Source organism: Apis cerana, linkage group LG6, assembly GCF_029169275.1.
Source record: "Apis cerana isolate GH-2021 linkage group LG6, AcerK_1.0, whole genome shotgun sequence".
In the NCBI taxonomy this organism is placed as follows: domain Eukaryota; kingdom Metazoa; phylum Arthropoda; class Insecta; order Hymenoptera; family Apidae; genus Apis; species Apis cerana.
The window spans coordinates 7,438,114-7,463,060 of NC_083857.1; the positions used below are offsets into that span (position 1 = coordinate 7,438,114).

Here is a 24,947-nt window from a genome sequence, read left to right on the forward strand (position 1 = left end):
AAAACAATTATTTATAATTTAAACATAGTGTAATCGATAACTTAAAAATTCCCTCTTTAAATTGTATATATTTTTATTTCGATGTTTAAAAATTATTTAAGTTAAATTACGTTAATTGCAAAGTTTTGCATGTTCGTACATCAAAATGATGATATATTCAAATGAAAATAAATAATGCATTGCCCATGCATTATACTTTAGACCGTCCCTATACAAACCTGTATTTCGACGAACTGCAGAAAAATAAAGAAATAAAAGAGCTAGAAAAATCCCGGTAATTTCTCAGAAGAGCGAGAGCCAAGATAATACATGCGAATGCACATGTGTAACACGGAATATTATCGGGCACGTCACAGGCATGTAACACGCCGCGTGAATGAACGATGAACGAAAAAGGGAGAGAAAATTAATGGCGAAGAGCGCAACACCCGCATATCGTGTACATACGTGCAAGGCCGCGTACGATAAAGATACTCCCATATAAAATGTCCCGCATTCGACGCGGATCCTGTCGATGCCGAGCGACCATCGTGATTCGTTACGCCGTGTTTCCATGCACTCATCAAGGCAACTGGAACGATGCTGGGATAGGGCAGTTTTCTAGAGACTAAATTTTATCACATAAAAGAGGAATCAAATAAAGATCTTTCATTGATTTAATATTCTTTTGATGGGGATTCGTTTCAAGAATTTATTTTAATTAAATTTAATTTGTAAGTGTTTAAAAAATGTTTCTCTTTTGGGGCTTTTCTTAATTTTGTTCTTGGAATTATTTTTCACGCGATAATAATAATCTGGATGTTGTATATAGAATATAAAATAAGTATTATAATAAGTACAATAAGTATGATCAATTCCAAGAATTTTGTGAATATCAATTCTTCTTGGAAACTTTTCGTTGATTGATACATGATCTTTATTTTTCATGTTTATGCCGTTCCTCTTTTCGTACACTTGTGATAATTTGTTACGTTGTAGATAAGAAAGTCTGAGATATCGCAAATCATTTCTCATAATCGTAAAAGAGCAAAATAACCGAACAAGAAGTCGTTGCGGCAGAAGTTTAATATAACTAATAACGTTTCAATATTTGTTCCATTAGCTGAAAGATGACTATCAAAGATCCATTCGTCTGGGCTAGTTTAGCGTTAATACACGAAACCGCCAATTACTTTAAAGCGACCCACTTTTTATTGTAGTACTTAGATTCGACTGTTGGAATAGCAAGTGGGTCATGCGTAAAAGTAACTGTTACAACAGCGTGTCATGAAATATCGCCTTAAGCAAAAGAAACGTGCGTTTCGTACTGCGTGTGGAGTAGCACTCAATGCATGTGTACGCGCAAACATGCGAGGAGGAAGCAATCGTCGAGAGAAAAAGACAATAAAACGCATAGAGTGGAGTTTCCGGTTGCCACCGGATACAAAGGTGATTCCCGCTTCGCATTTTACTCTTTAATCGCCGCGATTCACAAGATTCGAACGAAGTATTCCCATGTAAAGAAAACTGGAATAATGTTACGCGTGTCATAACGAAATCAATCCTTTAAATGTTGAAAATTTCATATCTGATAGATTAACCAAATATGATAAACAAAATAATAATAAGATTTGATTGATTATCCAGGAAAGCATCGTCTGATCAAGATATCACGATAAACATTTCCAGGAAGATTTAAATACATATATATATATATATATATATATATATAGTTACATGAAATGTCGCCACAAGATGTGCGACGATCGATTATAGGAACGCGTTTCCAATCAAGTTTAAGTCACGTCTGAGAACATCATGATTTCCTGGTACAACATATTCTTGGTAGCAACCTGCGGCACTTTCGAAAAAAAGCCAAAAGCCAACGTCTTGTGTCTTGACGTTTGTCGAGCGGAGCCAATAACGCGCTGTTCTTGGATAAAATATACATACATAGCGGACAGTAAGAAACCGAGTGAAAGGCAACAATGTGAAGGTAAGCGTGCACAGGCTCTACGTATGCTAACCATACATGTATATACGAAAGGCCGTTGCTATCGTTGAAATACGTAAGTATTTTTACACGGGCACAGAGACCGCGAGCACGTGAAATTATACTTCGACAAGAAACGTCAAAATGGGAAAGAGAACGACGTGCATGCGGACGAAGATAAATTCTGACCGGACTGAAAGAGAGATGAAGAAGGAGAGAGTAGTTTGAACGAAAGAGCAAGAGAAAAGGGAATGTATTCGAACGAACGAGCAAAAAAGATTATCGCACACATAGCCGCGCGATCGTATTGTTATATATAAAATTGCTCCTGTGTACCACTGTGTACATATTCGTATATATACGAATAAGTAAAAAATAAGCGAATACAGATCGGTCAAGACACAGATCGATTCTTCCTGGATACGTCAGCCGCGACAAGGACAATTACTAAATGAGCGAATTATGCTGATATAATTACTCATAGTAAAATTCATGATGAAATAAATACGAAATAACGAAAAAAGAAACGGTGAAAAAAAGAAAAAAACATTTAGATCACAAATATAGCGAACTGTGTGCATGTGATGAATTCTTTGTTCACACTAACTTCACGTATCATAGACAATGCGATAAAGGAAATGACGTTTTTTGTTGAAAAAAATTTGATCTGATTTTTATATATCATTTTTCTTCTTCTTATATCTTGATAGTATAATTAAAACTATGATTACTTTACTTTCATACATGTAATAATTGTGTGCGTGTCGTGTGAAAGTTTGTATAGTAAGTTTTTTACATCGCATAATATAGATAAAATTTCGCTTTTAGATTTTCCTCGGCTATTCAATCTAATACTTTCTACACTCCCGAATTCCGACACGTGCAAACTACTTACACAACTATCAACTTCGTATATCTTTGATAATTTGACCGATGAATCATTGAATAATGAATAAATCTATTTTATTTTATGATTATTAAGTTTCTTATTATCAGTTTAGATAAAATATTGACAGAATTAATTATTTTTATATTATTTGTCAATAAATTAATACATTTTATTTAAAAGTAACTTGAATTCATATAACATTCATATAATCTTTAACAAGAAAAACATACAGTCTCATCCGATAAAATATGAATTCAATCGATAAAAAATATCGAGAAGAGATAAGTTCAGTGTTTTTTTAAAAACGACTTTATTAATATATCTTCTATTTCGAATCAATTATGTTTTCCAATAAGATATTGAAATTCGTCATAAATGATCATTATTAACATCGTATTAAAAAAATTTAAAATCTAACTTAAGTTATTAAAATAAAATTTTATTAAAAAACATAAAAATATTTGTAAGAATATGAAGATATGGTTAAATAATACTTTTATTAAGATATAAAACATATATATACATATACGTGATTTGAGTGGCGAGATGTTAATTCACGTACACGCAAAGAAACAAAGCCATGGACAAAGCAAAATAGAGAAACCAGCGCCACACGCGATCCATGAGGACGCTAGAGCGCGCTGACGAATGCACGTGGATGGCGTGTACTTGGCCTCTATTACGGACGCTGCAGCGCCACGTCTTCGTAACGGTCGTATTAACGAGCAGCACTGACGATATAACGGCCTATAAATAAGTAAAAATCACAAGCTCGAAAATATCAAGATGTCACGGTCGATGGTTCATTCCAACATCTGTTTGATTGTATATTCTGTACTGACTTGGGCGAAAATTTTTTTACGAAATGAGCCGTTCAACGTCAAAATTCTGCGAAAAAAAAAAAAGAAGAAAAATATGGATAGAAAAAGAAAACGGGATTTCCAAAGACGTTGCTGAAAATAGCCACGTGATAAACTATGGTGCAGAAAGAGGAAACGAGTGAAAAAGTGTGGAAAAGAGACAAAGCTGACGACGTACGGAGTGAAAGAAAACAGAGAAGGTCTGTGTGACTCGGTTGTCGTTTGTCGTGGATCGGGAAAATATAGATGTGGTTAATCCACGAACGGTCTCCGTTGGCCCGAGATGACAACGGATTAAACTTGACTGATGTGTACATACGCGTTAGAGAGAGAAAAAGGAAGAAAGATTTAACTGGAATCTGTTCTGGCGCGAGGAAAATACCCGGATGCGAGAGAGTGGCTGCGTTTAACAGCAGCTTCCTGGCACACAAGCATCGAGAGAAGCCGTGCAACTGGAAATCCCTTCGACCGTGTAATAACACCCGATATCCTGCGAGTTTGTTGATTTTTAAATTGTGCCCCTAGGTAGCGCGTTTGGGGTTTCGCGATAACCGTGCGAATTCGTTTCAACGTGCAAATAAAAAGCTTTGGGGCATTGCATTGAGCGCTTCACGTTCGTTTAATAGCAAGTTGACACATTTTCTGTGGTATCAAGCGATACTGTAATAAATTAATAGAATATTCAAAATAAAATAAATATTTATTTAACGATGTAAAAATTATTTATATCTATTTTCTCAGAAGTAAAATCTGATTCAAATGTATATACGATTTTATAAAGATATAAGAGAAGGAAAACAAGATTTACACTAGTGACTAGTGAAAATCCTTCCAATGAATAAATATTCCATGCGATTTTTCTTGGCGACGGATAACTACATTACTACTTTCTATCCAAGTTCCGAGGATACCATAGTAGACTTTGTGTAAATTAGGATAGAATTAATCAAGACGAATTAACCAAGACGAATAAAATTAAAATTAAACTTTATCTCGATACGCGAGAAAAAAATATAAATTCAATTTTTATTTATTCTTTTTTATTTTAAAGATATTCAGATATTGAAAGAAAGTTCTTTAATATGATATGTTTAAAACTGGAAATGGTGTATTAGAAAATAATTTTCTAGAAGCTTGAAACGAGAATGGCCCTAAGGTGTGCTTGTTTCATTGCAGCAGCATGGCGAAAAGGTCAACATAGGCGCATCGATCTTTGGGGATCTTCCAGAGTGGAAGCCAGTCAAAGGTCAGGATAAAGCAACCAGAGTAAATGCGGCTAAACAGAATCAGTTATGTGAATGAAGCCTTAATAAAACAAGGCTACGGATGCTTTTATTTCTGCATCCATTATAAAGAGAAAACGGTATTCTTTTCAATCCTCGCAACAGGTGATTATTATTACTATTTCATTGTGTTCATCCACAAGATCCATTAGTTTCGAGCTTCGCTTGCTTTGATTCCTAGAAATATTATCCTATTACTATCTTAAATTATAGGGTACATAAAAGATGAAATGGAAAGAAAGAAAGAACTTTGTATGCATGATGCTGAAAACTGGAAGTTTCGCTTCTATTATCTATATTCAGTTATCTGCTGATGGTGTAATAAAAATTGAAGAAGTTTTTTTATATTGCAAGTTTAAGTGTTGGTTTTAACAATGAAGAATGTTTCAGAAAGATATTTATTATTTAAATTTCCATTTGAAGATTATTTCTTTTTGCCTAAAATTAATCGATAATCTTGTATATATTTATACAATTTAATGTATTTTTAAAAGAATAGAAAGAATAATATTATTATTTGAAATATTCATATTCTTGATATTTATTTATCAAAAATCTTGAATTTCCTAGATATTTTTATTTTCGAATCAACCAATTTAACTAAACATTAAACAACCAATTCAATAAATAAATATATATATATATAAAAAAAAGATTATCTCCATAAAAATCACTCTACATAAAAATAAAAGGTTGTTATTCAATCGCGTATCAATAATCAACGATAAATCAACATCAAAGAATTTTTTTCTCATCACGAGGGCTTTCTTTGCTCGTTGTTCCCTTGAAGCAACGTCACGAAACGGCGCTTAATCGATGAGACAGTCTGCCACGCCCGAAAAGTCGAGCGCGACCGGACGAAGATGCGATCAGGTCGGTCACCTTCCCTTCCTTCCATAAGGAGAAGCGATTTCGAATCTGTGATTAACAACGGCTTCGTGAAAGGATACGACGTGGTCAGGAACGTGCAACAGCTTTTACGAGTGGTGGCAAGGTTACTTTTTTTCGGCTCTGCATATATTATAATCGGCGTCTATGTTCATAAAACAGCACGGCAGACTTGTAAATGTTGGACTGGACGTTCGTATATTTATATCTCTGACTTTTTTTAGGCTTAACTCCTAAATCTTTGCATCTTTACATTCCTTTTTGGATTCGTAGAAATTCAAAGAAAAGGGCTTTCTTAGAAATTGGTTAAAGGTTACATAGAAAACTATATAAATTTCATTTATAACAAACATTTGATATTTTTAAATTGTTGAGAAAGTGAATATTGTGTCATTGACTATAAAGAAAATATATGAATAAATGTATTCATTCTAATAGGAAATGTAAAATGATATTCATCTAAAGGAATAAATGCAATACTCATTCATAAATTATTATTTATAAACGCATGCATAAGATTCATTTATATTTATGCATATACCTACTGATAGATTAAAAAAAATCGCAACATCGATAAAGAGTATGCTGCATAATGCATATCTTAAAATTCATCGTTTACGTTTAATAAGAAAATCATCCTGGATAATTCTTCAATTCACGAAGGAATAAACGTAAGGTAATTAAAAATATTAATCATATTTTATTTGTCTTAAAAATCAATATCCTACAAACATGCTCAAATTTTCTAAGTCTGATGAATCGATTTCCATCCAGTATTGAAATTATAATATAGGTAAATAACATTATGAGATAACCGGTATCATTTTAGAAAAATATCGAATTACATGTTTTCTCTGAATTGAGAATTTCATTACTGATCATGTTTCAGATTTTTTTTTTATTGTAAGCATATATGATCGATATATATTAAATGACTTACACAATTTATATCAAATATTTATTAACTTAACTTCTTCAATATTTCCATTTATATGTTAATATATTTATATATCAAATTATCAAATCAAATATTAGATTTTTATGTTAACCCAATTGATTTAATTTGATTTAACAATTGTATGTTTAATTAGATTTCTAATTCTGATAAAAAATAATATTTCGATTTAATATTCTATATTGAATCAAGATTTAAAATACATTTTATACAATCCCAGTTGCATATAAAACCGCAAAGAAATGCTAGAAAAAATATATGCTAAAAGAAATCCGTTTCCAGCTAAGTGATAATCCATTCCAAGATCATCGAGTTTCACAGGATCCCGGAACCAAGACGTCAAGAATCGATGCAACCTCGAAACACGATCTCTTTCAGCCTTCAAAAATCACGAGAATCGCGAAGGACCGAAGAATCAGGCTGTCGACTTCACCGCCACGTTTGGCGATTATTCGAGAAACGATCGAAATGATCAACGAATGAACGAATCAACGAACGGCACGGGAGAAAATGGTGTATAACCTTGCTCGAACGACCTCGATCGCCTTCACCGTAGTAGAAACCTTCGACGCTGTGCCTGGCCACGCCTACGGACACGCGCAGTATCGCCGCCGATCCTCCGATCCCGTGTCGAAATATTTTCACACGCATGTGCGTATATGTGTATCTTGTAACAGGAGATCGTGCACGCGATCGATGATGTGTCATGCCTCTCACTCTCGCTGCTTTTTACAAAGGGATCTCTCGTAAGGAACCATCTGATTACTTTTCACCTTCTACATTTCCCTTATCCACTATCTTTCTTATAATATCGATGAAAAAAAGAGACGCAAACATTTTTCTTGCTTATTATTCGTTTCTGAATGTCTAAACTCTTTGGATTTCTGTCGCATCATGTTAGATTTTCTTTTTCTTCTATATTTATTCTATATTTTGATTCATCATTATTGACTGATATTCTTAAATGAAAAATTATTTATAAGATTTATTTTCTATTTTTAAGATTATGAATATATTTTATTTATTGTTTATTTATTGTCTGTTCTAAATTATTATACACTCTATATTCGATAAAATCCTTGGAATTCATTTTACATATATCCATTAGATATTAAAATCTTAATATTTCCAGATCTTTCTCTAGAATATCTTATATATGTGATATATAATACCAATATGTCAAAGTCTTATCTATGATTTATTATAAATCATAAAATAATTTTTATTCTGAAGCCTTATTTATCTATATATACACTTTCAAACTTCTCGATAATCTTCAAACTTTATAATTAACGTATATTCAGACTCGCATATCGATCTGTCTTACGAACATAACCTCACTTGTAGTTTTTTTCTTGCCTACTCTAATATCTTGCAGTTTTTCAATATGCTACGCGTGATGAATTTCAAAGCATTTATAATGAATTTTGAAGACATTCTCACGATCCAATACACAGAGGCAGAAAAATTTCCGAGAAAAGTTTAACGATCGCTAACGATGGTTCGCGGAAAACGCGCGGAAACTACGAGGAGTTCATGTGTTGCGCAGCTGGCGCATGCGCTTGAGGACAATTTTTTTATTTCTAGTCTTGCAAATGTGATTACATGAACGCGGCTTTTTTTAAATCTCTGTAGTTTCTCGGAAGGATTACGATCTTGGATCTCATGAATTTTATAAGCTGAAAATTCTTCGATTTTTTATTAGAAATTTTAAAAAATTTTGATAGCTACTTTAAGTTTTTTGTAATTCTAAATAGAAGTGAATCTATTGATTTTTTCAAATTCAAAAAAAATTAAGATAATAATGATTTTTAATATAATTTCAAAAAAATTAGAATTAAAATTAAAATTTCAAAAATATATAATATAATCATTTTAAGATTGAAATTACATTAAAATTTTTATCTTTTAAAAAATTGTACATATTTAAATAATATTAAATTCGTGTTTAGAGAATGAATTAAACGTATTGCAAAATATCACATTAGATATTTATTATAAAAGAAGAAAAATATTTCTCTTTTTAAATCTATAAAAGATAACAACGTTTATATAGATGTTTTTAAACTAGTTGCGAAATTTGTTCAAAATTATTTATCTGTCCGATTTACGACACTAAACACGATAAACTGAGGCATAAATGACTAAGATAACCTTCCTAAAAGCGAATTAAAAATATTTATACTATCGCTTAATAAATATTTGATAAATATCGTTTGTGTTTCGTTTAGGTAACAAATCGTGTAAAAAAAAAACAATATTCACGGCTAATTTATATGATTGGTCATAGATAATTGATAAATTTTATAATCTTTCGTATGATATCGATCGTGATAACAATCGAACGAACAGAAATGTCAAAAACTTCGCATAATCCTATCGAATATGTAAATAATGAAATAATAAAAAGTTCACTTACCCCTTCATTTCCTAGGAACTGTATAGTAGGGTTCTGGCTGGTCTTGTTCTACAAACAAAAAAAAGAAAATTAATAATTTAATTAATTATTAATTATGTTTTCAAAAATGAATAATTTTGCATTATAATTTTTGTTCAAATAATTAAATTTAAATATATAAAATGTTTTGTGAAATATAAAAATATCTATAGTAATGAATAATGACATTAAAAACCGAAACTAAATGTTTGTATGTAACACATATGTCACATATGTTTTTTTAAGTTATATATAGTCATTATTATATCCCAGTAATGTAAGGTTGAATAGAAGAAATAATTATGTTTAATTAATTATGTAATTATTATGTAACTTTAAATACAAATAATATGAATTATTAAATGTCATTTAAAGTGTAACTACAAAATAAGACATATTTCAATTTTGAACTTTCTTTTTAATTTTATTAAGTGAAATTTCCAATCTATGTTGTATCTATGTTTTATTATATCGAATCAAAAATTATGGAATTGTATATCAATGCAAAATCGTAACATTTCTCTGTACTAGTTTTATATGTTTTATACGCCTTGTACATTTTATCGATCCAAATATTGACACGTGCACATAATTCGATAAATTCATGAATATGAAGATAAGAGTTTACTTATTTGAAGACATCGATTATTATTATATATATATATATTTCAAAGTTCACGAAATTCTTATTCATGACATGATAAAAAAGGAGAAAAATCTGGAGAAAAACATATCGTAGACGCTGAATAAATTTATATAATAATTTATAATTCGATAGAAAAAGAATTTATTTGATTATATGCTTAACGCAGCTTTCTATGCTGCGTTTCTGCGGTTCGTGAAATCGAACTGCGGTATGATCTTATAACGTAATATATTTGTCGCGTTACATTAGCGGCGCGCGCATACACGACAATTTTGTGTGAAGCGCGCATGCGCACACGCCTTTGCGATCGTTTGAAAAGGGAAAGTTGTCGCTAAGTAAGAGCTCTTTTGATCACTGAACAAGACGAAGACGTTTGTAAAAGCAAGAAGCGCTCAGATTGCTAATATTATCATTAGTGATTGACAATATTTGTTGATGTTAATAATAACATGAAAAATATATAAATAATATACATAAATATATCATTGATTAATAATCGAATTGATAATTAAGTTTTGATAAAACTTGTATTCCTATGAAAATAATAAATTTTTATAATTTTGTTTATAAAATCAAATATCTATTATATTATATTATATATCTATAATATATCTATATACAAATAAATAATAATCATAATACTTTAATTTTGATATTCATTATTTTATAACTTTTATGAAATTATGTAAAAAAAACTATTTTAGTTTTAATATATAATAATTATATTTTATCCATTTTCAAAAGAATCTCTTTAGTTTTATGAAAATGTATGCTTACGACCGTATTTAGAAAAAATATAGATTTTAGTAAATGTGCACATACTTTGTATATGAATACGAACTTTATAATATATTAATAGAAAAAAGTTTTCATGTTCTGATGAATGATATTTTATCAAATTAAAACTTGAATTCTGATTTTTGCTTTACAATAACAATAACAATCATTCGATAAAATAATAAAATAATCTCAAAAATTTTAAGATATCTTACATTTTCAAAAAGTAAGATAAATAAATTACACAAAATATTAAATCAATATATATTTTACGCATAAATAATATTTTGATAACAAAAAATTTTCGAGTTTATAATTGAGTTTATATATCATTGAATGAAATATTTAATTATTAAATTCTGCATTTTAACATATTATACGTAATTTTTTTTAAATCATTCCTTATGATCCATGATAGTTTCTCGTAATAAAATTTATATTAAACGAATAAAAATTCACAATTTTTGGAAGAAAATGAAAATTTTATTAAAATTAGATCAAATATAAAGATAAAAATATATAAAGATCAAATATCAAGATGTTAAGAATTGTATATCTGCATTTGTCGCTCATTTGAATACCAGTCTCATTCATTTCAATCCAACTGTTTTTATTACAAGTTATTATGTTAAATCTTTTTACGCGTTTCATTTATTGATTCTCGTTAAAAATAAGCGAATATTCATGATCGTACACGTAAACATCCGCTTTCACGAATAAGACTCTCGAGTTCTTGTTAGTTGTCCTTCGAAACCGATACCGACGTGTCGTTATTAGATTTTACGAGCGATTTGACGCCGTCTTAAGATACATGCACATGCATTGACGTTCGAGCTGAGTTGCGTTTGAACGGTTGTCGCGATTTAACGAGATTTAAAAGCGGGCACCGGACGGTAGACTACACGTCTCGGGCAGAAAAGCGATCAGGCGACGAATACAAGCGAAGAAAAGGAGAGCACTGGACACAACGAAATAAATTAATGACGCAAAAGGCGACTCGTGGTCTGACCGTTAAATGCTTCAATATAAATTAGCAGCACTTTGTGCTAAATTAGGTACGTTCTGAACCGAAATCGTCAAATGTGAAAATGGAGCAATATGATTACATTTGAACAAGAAAAAAGTGTTTAATAAAATTTTGAGAAATGGAAAACTATTTTATTTAAAAAAATCTTCATTTTATTTTTTTTTTTTTTTTAGAATTTTTGAAAATAAAATCATTAAAAATTGAACGTTAATTTTCATTTTATTCAATTCAATTGGACAAATTTTAACGCGACTCAAATTAATAAAATACTTTCACTGATGTTTCGATAATGTAGATTTTGCCAAAAAGATTACATATCAATAATTTGCCATTTAGAAGATTAATATTTAACTAAATTATTACAGAAATATCATTTTATACGCAATTTGATTGCTCTATTCTCAATCTCGTTCTGATAGGAGCACTGGCTTTTTTCATTTATGCTTCAGCTAGCAAAAATAAAGCCAGAATCAAGCCTATTCATCATTTAAGAGAATGCAATAGGACTATGTTGTGATTCAGTGACTCGTGACTCAGAGAGGTTCCTTTTTTGCCTGTGAAACTGTGATGAAACTGCTATTGCGACAACTAAGGTCGCTGGTACGTGTGCTATGAACTTATTGAAATTTCTTTGAATATAACACCTTTACCTATTTACTTTAAAACTGGATAAGATTGAGAAAAATTATTCGTTTCGTTTTATCCTATTATTACATTCATTTACTGTAAATATTTTACCGATAATGATCAACACCTATAGATTCACGAGGACGATTTATCTCATCAAATTAATTCTTTCAGACACAATCGTCCTTTGAATACGTCACTTCAAAGGAATCAACTCTCAATCGTCCCGCGCTGTATCGTTTCATCAACCACGTTTGCCCAATAATTTATTTTCGCTCGCCGAAAGAGTGGTCGAAACAAAAGTTCCATTAGGCAAAATTTCATTCTCACCAAACGGACGAACGAGATCCGCCTTGTTGCCTTTATTTCCCGACCGAGGGAGAAAAGGCGAAGGGAAGTTGGAAGGTTCACCCATTCGCTGACTAAATTCACTTTACTCGTCTCTAACGTACAAAGAGAGATGTAACAATGCCGGTCATTCTATTTTCACGATGGTGGAAGGAAGCATTGCGTGTCACATTAAACGTTCTCAAAGCGGTGCCTCACTCATCTATCCTTTTCCCTATCCACCAAGGCTATCATTGCTAGACTGGTCAATAACTTTTTCTTCTTCTCCCCTATACACTCTATTTTCCTTCCTCCAATCATTATTTCTTTCCTTTTCATCATCGTTTCTCATCAACTGCCTACTTTTGGATGTAAACCACAAGAATCCCTTCCTTTTTCTCTTCAAGTTACAGTCTCTCGTCAACCACTCTTTTTTTCTTTTCTTCGATCATCTCATCAACTTCGAATCATACAAATCATTTCCATATTCTTTTCAATTATCGTCTTTCCTTAACCGCCTCCTTTTGAACCGCATAAATCACCCCTTTTTTCTTTCCTTTGATCATCCAAGTTTGGTTAACCGCTTGTTTTTCGAGTATGCATATAAATTACCCTTATTCTTTCTTTCAATCTTGATCACTCGTCTTTTTTTTCTCCCTTTTTTTTTTTTGATCCTATTTCTCTTTTTTAATCGTCTCTTACCAATCATCTGTTTTTGATCCGCATACATAAAACATCCCACCCCCCTTCCAACTAGCAAGTCTCTGGTCAAGCTCTCCTTTACTTATTCGTCTCCGATCAACCATCTGCTTATAGGCATATACCGTATAAAACCACTTTCTTGCTCTCTTTAGATTATCGTCCGTCGCCAATCTTCTCCTTTCGAACTACATAAACAACCCTCTTCCTCTCTTTGACGATCGTCAATGATCTTCTTTTATGCCATGTAAACCACCCTCATCGAAATCGAATCTCAATGGCCACGGGTATTGGCAATAAATTACCAACTTCTTCAGAGACGTCCACCATCAACTTATCGAACGATCGTAATCCCGCATCTGAAATCGCTCGACGGGAACGTATTGGGCTAATTGATTTCGATTCACCACTCTGGATAGATTATTCACGGATTCCGTTATCACGAGGAAATGGGGAGTGCAATTGGACGAACAGATACGGAGGAATCGAGTAAAAGCGGAATCGAAAGAATAATTTGCTATCGGAAGGAAAGATGGTGGATGAAGAATTTCACACCTGTTGAATTTCGTTTTTTAGCGGTAAATCGGGATAACCCACTCTTGGAACGATTGATAAATTATTCGCCGTGAAAAGAGGGGAGACGCGCGCATAATTTATCCGATGGATCGAGGCGGCGTCGATCGAGCGGACACTTCACCAGGTTCGCCCGATAAGGCGGATATAACGCGTGGAAGGTTAATCGGTTAAATGGTGAATGGTTTTTCCGATATTTCATATTTATGGACTTAGACTGGCGCGAAATCGCCGTTCTATTATTCTGCCTTATCGCTCTATAAAGAAATGTAATTTTTTTTTTTTTTTTATTAAATACGCGCCATATAATAATTGGAGCGTTGTGCGTTCGAGAGTAGCTGTCTGTGAAGATTGAAAAATATATACGAATTAATTCGAAATATTATTTATGAAATTCTAGAGAAGCTCTAGATGTTGGAAAATATTTGAAGATTTTAAAAGATATGATAATGAAAAGATAACTATAATATATATTTAATAATCGTGACAGTCATTATTAGTTAAAGAATTCACATTGTTATGCTAATAAAATTCATAAGTATATTCTAATTAAAAGTTCATGAACCTAACCTCTATTTTTAGTATCGAATAAAAACTGTATATATTCATACCGTACATTCATGTGAACGAGCAATTTATTAATTCAAAAAATTAATAACTTTCTGTGCTTGATATATCCAAGTTTTTTTCTCCAAGTACACACGAGGAAGAATGTAAGAATTTCTTTTTGGAAATTCTTAAAAAACATTCGATCAAAAAGACAATGAATAATCGTCGAAACGAAGCGAAAATATATCGTGGAGGGGAAAGCCTACCGTAATTTATGGGTGGCTCGTTTCGTGAACGCGAAATCGTAAAAGAAACCTGGTGTTGACGCGTCAGCGTGTTCGATGTGTGTTCGGTTGCATAAGCACGCGAACGGTTATGTTCATGCATTTTGCATCGCATCCCTATCTCGTAACGCACAGTTCGTCGCGTCTACGAAATTCTAATCGTTCTTACCGACCGAGAACGCGCTCGTGCGTTGTGTGTGCGCGCGCAGGCAGGGACAACGAAATATAACGATGCATTTTGCAATTGCCTTGCGACGCGGAAACCAACCCACCCATGGAGGGGAGCAGAGAAAAGAAAACCAGCGCGCGAGTTCGCCTTGTTAACTCCGTTTGCGTCGTGGGCACGTAACGGATTTGCCGTTTCCAGCCGGTGTCTAATTCTTGGAAAAGGAATGCGGAATTTATAATGTCACCGATGTGACGACGTCGACAACAAGAAATTGCTACAATAATTGAGTAATTAAACATACCAGGGCTACATATGCGTCGGTTGGATAAAAAATTCGTCGAAGCGTAACTGTCATTTATTAAAGAATGGATAGAATATCTTAATGATGGAAGATTATATTAGGTATATCATTTCGTAATGAATCTCGCAATGCCAAATAATGTTTTAGTTGCTAACAATGATAGAAAGTTTTTAGAATTTTTCTTTATATAAAAAAAAGTAGATAGAAAACGATAGATAGCGATAAAAAAAAAATGGTTATATATTGAGAACTAAAGAAATCTTATTCACTTAATTAACATTTAAATTTAAAAAATTTAAAAAACGTAATTTTTTTCTCGAAGTCAATATAATAAAAAAAAATATATTAATTAGAATTCTGATAGAAAAAGAATGATCGGCATATTTGTTTTTTATTAATATTTTAATAATTTTAATAATTTAATAATAAGATAAAAGAGAAAGAAATATTAAAATAAGAAATATTATATTAAATAACAAGAGTACATGTATTATTCTATATATATATATATATATATATATATATTTATATATTATATATTATTATTATGTATGATTTATTTTAAAGCATGTTTTAATGAAAATGAAAAAGAAAAATGAAATGCAGATTGAATAGAATTGTTTTTCGACAAAAATTGTTCTTTCATTCAAAAAAAAAATGTGTATCATATATCAAACAAAGTGCAATATTTATCAAGTCCATTTCTTCAAGAAACAAGAAAAAATATGTTTTTTCGATTCCAAATTATCCTGTTTTCATGACATCTTTATGAACCATACTATATAAGACGCAAATTGGGTCGCGCGTGTCATAGACGCGCCATCCATCAACTTTTTACAAGTTTCTCTTTGTAATGGTGCATTTATTTTCTATTCTGCTTGATAATATTTATCAGTTCGGACCAAAACCTTCGCATATGTTATCAAGACAAAAAACTTGAGTAGTGTTAAACTTTGAAATGATAAAACTGGTCAATGATAGCCATGAAAAAAAGTGATTCGCCAAAAATCGCCATTTGGCTCAATTAATCGGTCGACAAGAGCATGGTTGCCGGTTTACAACAGGTAGACAACGTCATGATAAAGTTACTAGACAGACCACGCCATGAAATTCGGCAACGTTGCCAACTGGTTCACTTTCTCTCGGCCGGCGAACTCGCGCAGGCCATTCTGGCTCCCTTCTTATGACGCGTGTGTTCTCTTGCACACGCACACAAACATAATTCAAACACAAATATATATCCAGCAGGCGCGAGCGTCCACGTTCCCTCACACATTTCACCGTGTGGGCGTATACGTGCATAGCCGTCGACTCAACACATTTAAGTTAGATCGTGACAAACCGATCTATAAAGATCCGGGTGAGAAACAGCGGATTTAAAAAATTAACAGTTCGAAATGGCGATCAAATATATTCCGATTGATTTTCTTGAATTTTTATAAGAAGTATAATTTACGAACCTGTATCAGAGTTGTTGAATGCTCTAACTTTTCGAGACACTATTATTTCTTCTTTCATTCTTATTCTTCTTCGTCTTCCAAATTCTCTTTCGTCTTTTTTTCCTTTTCAAATGGACAACGATAGGTCGAGCAGATAATTCCAACAAAACGTCACTTTACAACGTGCGTCGCTACCATGAAATCTCGATTTTACGATCGTCAGGTTAGATATGTACGCGCATGCGCATTTCAGTGCTTTGCATTAATTGGCTGCGCGTCAAATCATCACTTGATCTGCGACGAATCACTACATGTATATAATTTAAATTTATGTTGATATAGCTATCGACACAGGCGATATAACAATATATTCGATATTATCGTTTTCAATTGATGAAAATTCTATAATATTTTATCGAATAAATATCGAGCAACAAATTATTTGCATTGAAAATTACTAAAAAAATTTAGAAACTTACTAGTGTAAAATGCACTAAATTTTCTTGTGACGACAACGCCACCTAACGTTGCTCGTTTCAGTACTGTGTTTGGCAAACACAACGTTGATGATCCACGGTAAATATTTATTCTATTCGATAACGAAAAGCGATCAATCTTTCAACGAACAACCGGACTACTTCAAGCTAGTCTATGTCACTGTCTATTACGTAGATAATGATTTTGATAAGAGAGATACTATTAATGGTTATGCTTTTAAATGAATTATATCTATATGATGATATCGATTCACACGCTTTCCCGAGAATTTCCGAATAATGTACGAAGTTGAAATATATGGTAGCATAGTTATTAATACCGTTTATCTTAATTAGATAAGACTGCATATTTTAGATAAACCGATATCTTTATCTTCGTGATCTTTTTAACGATCCGCTATTATCATTTTTTCCAAAGACATTTTTTTCAAAGAACGAAATACATATACGAATGAATAAAAAAATTTTATAAATTCAGTTATTTATTTATACATCATTTTCTCGAACATTGATAAAGTTAATATTTAAATTAATTTTTCCCATAACTTAAAAATACATTCTAATTTTATAAAAACTCGATAATGTTATTTGTTAATTTCAAGATGTATGAAATCAACGTAGCATTTCGAGGAACGAGGAATATGCAAAGCATGCATCGAGGAAACTACTTTTACTCATGCATGTGTATCCACGTTGAAGCTCCCGGGAGAATTTTAATCCGCATCGTATCAAATCCAAGTGAACACTTTATTTTTATACGTGTTCAGTGTTTTTTTTCCCCGCTGGTAGAAACTCTTGTTCCTTGGATTGTGAAGTTCATTGAATAGTACGTTTAACGTGAATTTGACGTGAACTTATAAGATCCGGGATGCCGGCGGTGCCGCAATCAGAGCGATTAGGTGTGGCTACGATAAGCGTACAAATGTTCTACGGTCGTTGCTTCAATCTACGATAAATTATTTTTATATTTGATCCCTCAGGCGAAAGTTGATCACTATTATATCCTTTGAAACTTGGATCGATCACAATGGTTTTCTTATGACGAATCTTTATATAGAGGATATATATATAGGCAGAGATATAGAGACAAGAAAACTGGAGAAGCTGGTTATCATTTCTCGTCACTTTCAATGCATGGCTCAATCAAGTATAAAAGAGAGGAGAAGATAAAATTTGAATAAATTGGAAATTTTATATATTTGAGTGATTTCCGATAATTATGGATGGAATACAAAATAAATCGTATTTCGAAAATTTGTTATATTTGAAACTCTTTCATGGAATGTACATAACAATTGAAATCATTTGATATTTTAATGAATTTTTTTTATTACTTTTCAGAATCGACATTTTTAAATCGTATTTTAATGAGTCGAATCCTTTCGTATATTTTTCAATACATAAAATTTTACATAAATTATAAAATAATAGGTTTTTTGCAATTTAAATGGCACTATATGATAGTTGACAAACATGCCGCGTTCCGATAAACTCTCCCATTCGTAATAAACCATGAAGCAATCTTAAAATTCAATTAACGACCACGCATGAAACTAAATGTCAAACGGCCTCGTTCGATTTTCCGGGGAAAAAAAAAAAAATTGCGCCAGCACAGTTCGATTAATCGGCTTCGATCGATTTCCAGGTCAAACGAAATGCACGAGCGAAAGGATTGTCCCTCCTTCTGGCTCTAGGCACATTGCGACCATCAGTATGCAACGAGGTATATTTTCGTTCGAGGAATACGAAATGTTATTAAGACTGCCGACTGTTAAATTAAATTACACGTCTCAAGAATAATTTCGTAAATGCTTTTGTTATAATTTAGTTTCGTTAAATTCGATTTTAGGATATAATGTTAAAAAAAAAAAAAAGAGAAAAAGAAAAATAAATAAAATAAAATAACAAATATATTACATTAATTGGACAGGTTGTTTTATGAACTTGACTAATTCTATTTTCCACTTTCTTTTTAAATGTAAATTGTTTTTCACACACATTTGTGCTTTTAGTAGATACACGTATACTTGCAGAAACCTGCCGCAGAACAAAGTGAAGAGGAAAAGGAAAACGAAAGCATCGAAACTGGAAAGTGGAAGTACATCTACCTTAACGAAGCTCATTGTTCTCGACCTTCGGTGAAATCCGTAATGCTTCTCTCACACGTCTTACTACTTAATCATTGATTTCAAACTCTATCTACTGACCATTAAAAAAAAAAATAAAATAAAGAAAAGATGTTTTAGAAATTAAAGAGTTTCAGAAATTAATAATTAAACGCGTATATATATATATATTATTTTTTTAAAAAAGATGATCAAAATTTCATTTTCCAAATTTGATATTGTAATATTTCATAAAAAAAATTAGTGGATAATAAAATTGTTTCATGAAAATCTATCGTGTTAATATAAAAGCAATTGAAGCAAAGAATCACGAAACCTTACAAACTTAGTAAAAATAGCCTGGACCTCGTAAATCTTTCAAGTTAGCATGCTTGAATTGGCCTACCTAGGTTACCTTATGAAACTGTTAATACGCGTAATGGGCAGTGTCTACTTGGCAAGCCTCCATGCGAGCCTCCATGCAAGCTTTCCATGCAAACTTCCGACTTCACTTGAACAGCCCAAAAGACCTACCGGTGAAGTCTCGAGAACAATGCGAGTCTTTCTTTGTCTCGTTCCAAGGTTTTACGAGATTCTTGAATTCTTACGAATTTTAGAATACTTTGCACAGTTGGAATGAATTTCAAAAGAATTGGAAAAAATCCAAGAAACCAAGTATGTTCGGTGTTTATAGATAGATTTTATTCACGAAAATAAGTATTTAATGTCTGATAAATTCGGTTATTATTATATTGGAATAGATCTTGTTATTAAATTATACACATTTGTTACTCAATTTTCAGTTTTTGTGCGATTATAATCATATTATTTGCAATTGATTATAATATAATATTGTTGAGTTGTAACGATCCTCTCCATAATTTTGTAATCTATAAATCGAAGTTGACATTACGATTGTAATTTGAAATTTGTTCTGTTTATTTCATGATATAGAGTTTTCATGAAATTTCATGTTTATATACGGTGATCTATGATCGTTTGCAATTTTATTCATTACACATAATATCCTGGGATTTATTTGTTTATGATGCTTGTTTATTTGATTTATCGTCGATGCACATTTACGAATAAATTAACCGAAATATTCTCTCTAATTTACATAGTACAATTCGCCTAGTATTAAATCCTATTTAACATGTTACAGGAATAATTAATATACAAACAAGAAGGAAAAGTATATTCATTAAAAAAGAGTGGAAAAAAAAAAAAGAAAAGTCGTAGAATCAAAACTATTAAGAACATTCGAGCATCGAAACACAAATCCGAGAAAAGATAATTGAAATTTAATGTTTTCACGATTTGGAAATATTAATTTATGATTTGAAAATTCTTCGAAATTACGTCTCTTACGAATCCAAGCTCTTTAAAATTGAACGCTCTCCAAGATTCTTTACCAATATTTTCAGCAACCAATTACGAGTTAAAACATATTTTTAATCAAAGCACGAAAACCTTCAGAATTTTTCAATCTATTCAAATCTTTCTTTTTTAGATTCATCTTAAAAAGATAGGGGGGGAAAAAACGAAGACCGAACAACCATGAATCCATTATTCTTGCATTACCATCTCCAGAATAGTCCTAACAGTTTACGAAAACGGAATGGAAAAAGAATTCCGTCTCTTTCCCAGTTTATTCCTGTATCGTTTCATCTTCGACTTAAATTACTTAAACAATTTAATAAATAATCGTCGACCGACATTCTCGGTATATGCCAACGGCTTCTGCATCTATTTCCACCCCTAAGATCGATCCCCAAAAATATGTTAACGAGCCGACCCTCACGAATATATTAACATTTTCTATACACATTTTCTGTACAAGAGCGTCTCGTTTTTCCAAGTCGAGTATCTCTTGGATGCCCTCGTCTCGACTCTGTTAAACCATAAGCCGGATGAAGGGCCTCTATCAACAACGGTGACGCGGGTTCAACGCGATCGTTCGTATTCCCAAAGGTCTGGATCGATGTTTGCGCGTGTCTGTTTACGTGGCGGGAGCGGCATCACCTATACCTTATACGGGTGTATTATTCCACCTTGGCTCCGACAATTCACGCAGGGTGGTACTTGTACGAGCCTCTTTACAGACGTCATGTGCAGCTCTCGCTCGCTCTGTCCCTCTTTCTTCAAGGGACGACGCCCTATCTCTGGATCAAGAAATCCCCTTTGAGAGGAAAATCATCACAGAGTCGCACGACTCTCTTCGTATTCATCGATCTGCGTTCGCTTAATAATTCGTCGTATCGGTTGGACAAAGTTGTGATTTCTCGTCGATACTGTGAATGAACATTTTCTCGAAGTCCAAAATTCGAATATATTCGAATTTCTGATAAAATTTCGTAAGATTTCTCTGATGTTTCTCTTCTCGTGCACGTTTCAAAAGGCGCGTTGCAGGGTTAGCAAACAGGATTGATTTATACGCACAATAAGCGTGCAATCCACGTTCACGTGTAACTATTTTGGTGAAGGACGTGCGAGTGTTAATAAGCTTAGAAATCCGGCTAGAATTTCGAATTTGGAATTTATTTCTTTGCGAAGGGTTATATAAAATAACGTCCAACTCCGAGAAAATTTCGCGATATGTACGCACGTCACCAGTCTCTTTTTCCTTTCAGATTAATCGATATTATCCTTCGAATAAATTTTTCCAGAATCATTATTCTCCTCTTATATAAACGAAATATTACAGATAGTGGGAATAATAAATGAATTAATAATAATACCAATTATAATCACGTTAATTGTTTATGTTTATTAATTCAGAAATGGAGATGACGAGCACATGTTAATTCAACACCATCATTTATTACTTCATTTCTCATTAGCGAATTAATTTTTAACGAATATGAAGTAAAAAAAATAACTCACTTAAAAAACATCATTCGAATATATCCGTAAAATAACCATCGAATCTGAGAACGATAGTAATATAGAACTAAGACGACATAATATGTCCGAAGTACCAAAAATACAATCAATATGAAATGACTTTCCAAATACCTCGTATATACGCATAACGCATAGAGCATTTGCATACAGTTTACTTCCATGATGAATGAATTTCAAAATCGGACTTGCTAAACAGTTAATTAACACATCGACGTTGCACTAACCAAGAAGTTTTTCAAGGTCTCGAACAAGCGTCGATCTTTGGGATTCCAGAAACATCGGGATATTTTCGCGATTGGTCGTGGGTCGAGAACAGACACAGTCTAGGTCATATTTCGCCCACGTCTAATCGATGAATCACACACGTGGACACATAATAATGCATCTCGTTCCTCTGACCCACGCGAATTCATCAAGCTTGAATTTCCGACCGACAAACTCCGATCAACTATGCGCATAACGATTTTTTTTCCTTTCTTCATTTCCTTTCCTTCTTCTTTTTTTTTTTTTGTTTTAATTACTACACACGGATTTCATTGTAATTGACGAGGCAGCTGCCTTCTTATCGTCAGTACGCATTACGTATTTGCTGATAAATAATCGATAATGGAAATAATTGCCCCGTTAACTCGGGGTCTAGCAGCACAGCGTTAAATAATTCGTGTGATAATCGAGCAACATTTATAAATAATAAAGATTCTGCACACTTGCGGGTAAGAACCGCGTAAAATTGCCTCCTCGTTTAAGCAATGCATGGAAATTCCTTGTTGTAACTATACGTTTTGTAAATATGTTTGATAAATATTACGAAATTGTAGAAATATATATATTTTATATTTGAATTATAATATAATTACGACGAATATTTGGATTTTGTTTCAAGATTAATTTTGTTCGTGTAGCTAGTGTAAAGTTACTTCATTCATAGAGGCAATAAAGTTTTTGTTTTCGGTTTCATGTTCGGAGAAATGTTTAACAAATATCAAATTTCAGAAATATTTTGTCTTTTGTTTCAACGATTATAACGTTAACGCGGTTATACGTAAAATTTATGTTAAATAAAACAATTTCGTCTTTAAGAAGTCAGAGCAGTGCACTTTACAACTTAGTAGTATAATTATATTATATTGTATAAATGATTTAAGAAGTGTGTTTCAAATAATACAAATACGTACTGAAAGAATGTTTCTTTTTCCTGAAAGAAACGCAAAAATAGAAAGGAAAAAAATGTGGATAAATGTTTGACAACAAACAGCCTTCTTCAAGAAATACGAAACATCAACAAAATTTCTTGCCGGTTTAGTTCTCTTCACGAGAACGCGGCTTAACGAGATAAGAAGAACCGTCACCGTGAAAAACACAGTTCTCCTTGGAAACACGTTCGCTCGTCGGCCGACAAGAAACGTAGAAAGAAAGGAAGACCGACCGATAAACCGTAATATTAATTCACCAGATAAGTATAATCGACGAAGAACCGACAAATAAACACCGTACACACCAGCCATTTTGTAGCATCTGCCTTCGTGCAGATAGAGCTTAATACGTATTACACGAAAAACTCGAATCGTTTTACTCTCCTCCTTTTATTATCTATCGGGATAGAAGTTCATAATAATAATAGTAATGATGTTATTAACGTCACTGTGGAACGCGGACTCGTAACGGTCGACCGGCATTTTTCGTCTCCGAATATTTTAATTCGGAAGTTCCGCCGAGAAATATTTAGGAATTTGTGCCATTGTTGGAATGTTGGCAGCACTGAATCGGCATGATCGCCGACTCTATTTTTTCCGATGTTTCCTTCATTGCGGAGAAAGCGTACGAAGGAACAGAAGTGTAAAGTGTTTTATGATTTTTACCGTCTGATGGTATATTGCATAAATTTTTTTTTTATTAAGGGAAAGCAAAATGAAATGTAATAGGGAAAATTTAATTTTACAATTTTTTCTTTTTGGTGAAAAAGAACAAGATTTGATTATTTCTAAGCGTTTTATTCTTTTATTCTATTCGTTTTATTTTGATTCGTTTTCAATTTGTTCTGAAATATTTCCAAGAAAATTATTTGTATGTCTTAAGTGGCTCACATTGTATTTTGACACTTAAATTATTATTGTAAATTTAAAAAAACTTGATGTGAGTTAGTATTAACGCTAATATCAATTCGATCATATATGTGTATCTTGATATATCATTATTTATATGTATGATTAATTCAATGATATTATTTTTTATAATCACTGATTTTCCAAATATAAAATAATTGCTTTTGAAAATAAAAATTATAGTTTTTTCATAAATTACGAATACATTAATATAAATATATGTTGGATTATAAAAATAAAGATCAATGAATACTTAATTATGATTGATAAAACATAGAAATTTTTTAATTGTATTTAGAATCTTTTTTAATTGTACAATGAATTCTATAATTCTATTTACATAAATTGAATATTAATATTGAGGATAAAAATATACACGATGATATATACGATAAAATAGATATCGCATTAAAAAAATAAATTAATACAAAGTTTATTATATTTAAATAGGAATAAATATGTATTCGAATGTTTTAGAAATGTTCGAAAATGAATATTAATTTAAATCGAATATTTAATAAAACTTTTATTGTTTTAAATGGATAATATTCTCATTTTTATATTCCCGTTCCATGAATTATTCAAAAATCGTGATTGTGTGAAACAACGTGTTCGAATATATGTAGATGTCATC

The 24,947-nt window shown here is 32.0% G+C and overlaps 1 protein-coding gene and 2 long non-coding RNA genes across 7 annotated transcripts in view; 2 read left to right on the plus strand and 1 right to left on the minus strand.

Moving 5' to 3' along the window:
• The window catches only part of LOC108001539 (RNA polymerase II elongation factor Ell), a 117,149-nt gene that overhangs the window by 60,538 nt on the left and 31,664 nt on the right, over positions 1–24,947 (minus strand). Inside the window, exons 2-3 of one of the 2 annotated variants that reach the window (XM_062076185.1) lie at positions 16,724–17,009; positions 9,267–9,314 (exon numbers count right to left, since the gene is read on the minus strand). Coding sequence is in view for 1 of the 2 variants with exons in the window: in XM_017062578.3 (XP_016918067.2) it covers positions 9,267–9,314 (48 nt within the window). In the remaining variant the exon portion in view is untranslated. The remainder of the gene's footprint in view (positions 1–9,266; positions 9,315–16,723; positions 17,010–24,947) is intronic. The other variant, XM_017062578.3, reaches the window with a different exon arrangement.
• On the plus strand, positions 1,741–5,393 carry LOC108001554 (uncharacterized). Of its 2 annotated transcripts, none has more exons than XR_001766735.3 (3): positions 1,741–1,975; positions 4,898–5,109; positions 5,218–5,393. It is a non-coding gene; the product is annotated as an uncharacterized LOC108001554 (long non-coding RNA). The 2 variants fall into 2 exon arrangements; XR_001766738.3 differs by having other exon boundaries at positions 4,901–5,109.
• On the plus strand, positions 11,443–19,595 carry LOC133666241 (uncharacterized). Of its 3 annotated transcripts, none has more exons than XR_009830089.1 (4): positions 11,446–11,762; positions 12,184–12,334; positions 18,845–18,922; positions 19,212–19,595. It is a non-coding gene; the product is annotated as an uncharacterized LOC133666241 (long non-coding RNA). The 3 variants fall into 3 exon arrangements; XR_009830090.1 differs by having other exon boundaries at positions 19,233–19,595; XR_009830088.1 differs by lacking the exons at positions 18,845–18,922; positions 19,212–19,595 and adding an exon at positions 12,536–14,509 and having other exon boundaries at positions 11,443–11,762.